Source organism: Rhopilema esculentum, chromosome 16 (genome assembly GCF_057945365.1).
Source record: "Rhopilema esculentum isolate cy_ngs chromosome 16, ASM5794536v1, whole genome shotgun sequence".
NCBI classification, from domain to species: domain Eukaryota; kingdom Metazoa; phylum Cnidaria; class Scyphozoa; order Rhizostomeae; family Rhizostomatidae; genus Rhopilema; species Rhopilema esculentum.
Window position 1 is genome coordinate 6,153,893 of NC_142830.1, and position 5,348 is coordinate 6,159,240.

The 5,348-nt window shown below is 39.6% G+C and overlaps 1 protein-coding gene across 1 annotated transcript; it reads right to left on the reverse strand.

Annotated features, from left to right (window-relative positions):
- Window positions 1–3,120: 3,120 nt before the first annotated feature.
- LOC148958244 (uncharacterized) lies at window positions 3,121–4,822 on the reverse strand. The gene has a single exon (XM_089113168.1). It carries the CDS (start codon window positions 3,847–3,849, stop codon window positions 3,121–3,123), a length of 729 nt encoding a protein of 242 aa, XP_088969294.1. The 5' UTR covers window positions 3,850–4,822.
- Window positions 4,823–5,348: the final 526 nt, after the last annotated feature.

The following is a 5,348-nucleotide window of genomic DNA, read 5'->3' on the forward strand; positions in this document are numbered from 1 at the left end:
TGAGAAAGCTTTGCATTAGTGTTAGTAATTTACCAGAGACACCACATCGGCGTAGCTTGTATATGAGACCTAGATGCCAGACCCTGTCAAAGGCCTTTGAAATATCGAGAAAAACGGATCGGACATCTACCGTGGGATTGCAGTCGAAAGCAGTAAATATGGAGTTGACTATTGTCAGTAACTGGTTGACAGTTGAATCTCCTGGGCGAAATCCTGACTGATTTGGGTTTAATAAATTATTTGTATTCAGATGATGATAAAGCGAGTCAAAGATCAGCTTTTCCAGAATTTTACCAAAGATTGGGAGAAGAGAGATAGGACGATAGTTTTGCTTCATGTTCTTACTGCCTTTCTTATGGATGGGAACTATGTTAGCTTGCTTCCAGACTTCAGGGAAAACACCCTGGCTCATACACGATTCAAAAATCAATTTAAGTGGTAGAAGAAGTGCATCATCGCATATCTTTATCATACGCACTGAGATATCATCACAACCATGAGCCTTGTTTGGATTCAATGATCGAATGATGTGCAAGATCGTATCGTCAGAGATAGAGAAGGCAGTGAGCAGTGGAATACTCGGTACAAATAATGGAGGAAGTTCGCTACCAGTATCGATTGTGGTGCACTGTTGGATAAAATAATTATTAAAAATTTCTGCTTTTTCAGAAAAATCCAACACAAATACATCATTTTCTAACAGAGGAGGGATTATTGGTATTTTGGCTTTGTTCAAAATTTTATTGATCAAGGACCAATAGAGTTTTCTACCTGTTTCAGGATTTGAAAGTGCTCTACCTATTTTCGTAAAGTACTTGTCCTTAGCGTCCTCGATCATTTTGGATCCAAAAGATATCATGTTGTTGATGGCCTCGAGCCTGTCCTCCGGCTGACCATTTCTTATGAAGGTCTTATAAGCCCTATTCTTCTTCTGTAAAAAATTTTTGATTGACTGTGTTAACCAAGGTGCCTGGCGAGACCTGACTGTGATTGTTTTGTTTGGTATAAAGTTTGAAAAGATATTCAATAGAATCTCATTTAGATTTTTGACTTTAGTATTAGGGCATGTGACTTTCGAAAAGGTATCACTCCAAGGAAACATCTCAATGCTTTTCTTTATTGCAGTCACATTTGCTCTATCATAGTACCAAATTTTGCGTTTATACGAAGGTGGAGACAAGTTTGTTACGCTTAGTTTACCAAAGATAATCTGATGATGACAATGCTCCTGTAAAGAGGGGTGAACACCCGATTCAAGGAATAAATTTGGCTGATCAGTAAATATAACATCGATGCATGACCTTGAATTTCCAATAAAGTGCGTTGGTTCACTTATAAGTTGATGTAGGCCAAGGTCAGATATGAGCGGTTCGAAAAGTTTGCCCTCTTCATTTTCAATGTCATCTACCCACCAGTTTGTAGAGCGGCAGTTGAAATCCCCCGTTATAATAACACAGTAAGGGTTTTCACCAGACATCTTGGACAACATGAGTTCGAATTTATTCATAAAAGCCTGAAATTCGGATGGGCTCTGACTTGGACTCCGGTAGAGGATGGAAAAGAAGTATTTCTTTTTATCTAGCTGAATTTCACACACAATGCATTCAGGTAGAATTGCAAGGTCTTCCCGACTTATTGCTGGGAGAGAATCTTTAACGTAAAGACCTACACCTCCTCGTTTTATGTTTAATGGATGGTTTCTTTTGATAAATGTGTATCCATTAAGGTCTAATTTTTTTGAATTTACTGTGCTGTCAATGTGGGTCTCGACAATGCCTATTAAGTCATAGTTATAGATTGAATTATACGCTTCGATATGAGAAACACGTGCAAAATCGTGCACGCAAATACTATTCAAGTTCCAGGAACAAAAACTGAAAGTACTGTGATGTGGCCCTGGGTTGATTTCAACGTCACCACTCATTGCAATTGTTTTGTTTGTTATCCACTGCAAGTAAAGCGTAGAGGATACTGAGCAAGCGGCATAAATGAATGTATATCTAAAAAGCAGTGATTGGAAAATAGAGCGTTTGTAGGGATCGAGAAACAAAAGTGGAAAGCGCTTGATTAGTTCAAAGAGTACATATCCAATTTCCTTGGCAGACGAGTATATCCGGGCGAACATGTGCAGAAAACTAGTGTCCGAATAAGACGTTAAATTTGCTGTAGTCTGGACAACCATAGTGAGTGGTAAGGCAGGAATTGCGATTAACACTAAAATGCAGCAAGAGATGTATAATTTAAAGATTGAAAGAAGCACTGATATGGGTTTTACTCGTAAATGCGTGTTAGCTTTTGTGATTAAGGGTAAGCGGAACGATGATATTGCCGCTCGCCAATGATTTATATCAACCGGCATCATAGCACATTAATCTCCTCAACAAGTGAAAGGCTACTTCGCAAGTCCATGGTTTAGTATGACAATTCGGTTTACTTGGTTTTTCTCTCACATACAAACAAAGGGTAAACAAATTTACACAAAAACAATTCACTGTTAAAAACAAAGCAAAAACTACAAAAGGAAAGGCTCGGTTTGTCATGACTTGTCAACAAGGTGCTTGGGGGCTAGAAGGTAACTTTCTTGCGGAAATATTTGATCTTCACTAGATTTAAAGATTGGAGAAGAAGCATTGATAATGGTCTTGCTTGTAGGTGCATGCTAGCTTTTGTGATTATGACTAGGCATAAGGGGAAAAGATGCTACTGCTGCTTGCCAATAAAGCCATGGCTATGAGGCGATTTTTGAATAACAAGCAGTCTTGTCAAGGCTCGTAAGAGGATAATAACAAAGATCCATGCAATTTCCCATGCAACGAAACAAGCATTCATGAACTCACGAAAATCGTGCAATCTTGGAAACTGTGGCATGAATCTATGAAATGCGCTCTGAAAAGTATATTCAAATAGTGAAAAATCTAACAGATGATTTGCATAAGTTCCTGGCCACTTCTCTTATTTGTTTGGCGTTTCTCTAGAGACTCAACGAAAATAAAAATTTATTTGCTGGTAATATCAAAACAAGCTGAAAACATAACACAAAAGGGTCGGTGGGAAAACCAAAGTACCTTGGAGGGAAATACAAAAATTAAAGTTTATGGAGACTTCAATAACTCAGATAAATCACGTTTTCGAAAGGATATGGGAGAGTTCTTCGTCAGAGTTAAAGAATTTGAAATCTCCACTTGTTGTTTTGATGCCCAAACGACAGTTGACATCAGCGAATGCATAATCAACGTTGGGGTTGTCCTGAACTACCATTCGAGCCTTTGAGAGAAGCTTTGCCCTCCTTGGGGTCAGATCCAATTGAATTTTCTGACTCTTTAATTTTTTCCTACCCTTGTAAACAGCAGTGCGGTACCTCCATGCTGTAAATTTAATGATGAGAGGTTGCCCCAAAGTTCCATCTGCGTTTTTGTTTCTTTTGCCAATGCGATGAACTCTGTCAATTCCATCGACAGGTACGGTGACCTCCATTTCCGAAAAGATCCTTTTCGCTAGATCCACGCAGTCGTTGTTGGATTCCTTGCCATTGGCAGGCAAGGGAACCCCAAAGATACGTAGGCATGACCTTCGGCTATATTGATCTGCGTCATCAAGCCTTACTTCCAACTCCGATAGCTTTGTCTGGAAAACCTCAATTTTCCCCTCAAGGGTCGAAATTTCCTTTCTCAAGGGCTCCGTTGCTTGAGCAATTTTTTTGTCTATCATTGCTTCTATATTGCTTTCCAATTTCTCCATAAGGGCGTCCATGTGATCTTTGCTAACAAGGCTCGAAACAGCGTCGTTAATTATTTTTTTGATGGTTTCTTCGTCCATGTTTGAAGTTTGGATGGCGCGTTTCGGAGGCATCGGGATTCAAAATGGTCACACTGTGGGCCTAGCTTTCCGCTCTCTGGATTGATTTGAAGGCTTATCGCGAGTAAGAAAGAAAATAACTTGCTAAACGTGCTAACATTGCTCCATATAATAATTCATATCTTTTTTAAGCTTTATTCATATCATAGCCCGTAACAAGCACAGTAACATTATGGAGCGACAAATGACATGACTACTCTCCTCGTGTGATCATCACTCATCCGGAGGCATAAACTGGCAAGCGAAGGTAGTGCCTACAACATCACTTTATTTGCCCAATTTCGTGATGATATCTCCAAAAAGAAATGTTTAAAAAGTCCTATTACATACGAAGGCTCTCTATAGCTCTTCCCAGCTGCAACCACTCTCCGGCCAGCTCCCAAACAATCGGCTAATTAACGGTGACATAGTTTCTCACGAAATCTTGACTGTACCTTGTATCATCTGGAAAACGAATGCCTTTTCCGTTGGTGGAATGTCTTCTTCCAAAAAAAACAATAACCAAGCGAAATGAGCAGCAATTTGAACCCAAATCCATCGCAAAAAGTTTCTGTTTTGAAAATCAAATTAAAGCTGTGAATCAGCAGCACTCAGTGAATCCAAATCATTCTCGATAAAAATTCCATTAAAAAGTGTAAAGACCAACGCATTCCACCGCCATCCCACTCTGTCACCAAATGTAACGATAGGGTTCTTCTTATGACGGTGAAGTATCAGTTCGTTGGCTGAGCGATGGGCTAGGCCAACGGGCCTAGCCCCAAGTAGATAGCACACAAGAGATACTCGTTCTTTGATGTTATGTTTATCGTTAAAACAGTAAGACTAAATTATTCTAAGTAGGATTACATTATATTAAAACACAACAAAGGAACACTGTGAAACATCACACAACACGATGACAGTGACGCACATTTCCCGGAAAGGGAGTTACTAACACAACAGCACGACAAACAAACATGTGACATTAACACGCAACATAATCAAAGATCTAGCTAAACATAATAATAATAATTACTGAAGAATACAAGTCCTAAAACGTTACATCATCAAGCATGAAAAGGCATTATACGGTGCAAACAAGGTAAATCAAACCACCCTTTTTCGTGTTCCCTCTGATAAAGGAGGGGGGCCTTCGACGAAGGGGGCAGGGGGCCATGGCCCTCTCACGTTTTTGCAAAACAGTAAAGCTTTTCAGAATCTTGTTTATGATTATTAAATTTTCCCTCCCCCCTCCCCCATTTTCCAACTTGCGGGAGCCCGTGTAAATTGATCATGATATCTACGGATCGGCCACTTTTTTGACCTCCTAGCCTGCGTGTAGAAAAGTTGAGGGTTTTTCCTATAGGTTTATCTTTTTACGGAAGGATAAAATTAACGAATAAAAGATCTCTTGGACCACAATAATGTTATCTATTTTACAGTGGTGAGCGTCATCAGTGCACAAAATCAGGGTGTGATCGTGTGGAGGAAATTACTAATGTTGTAAACGCGGG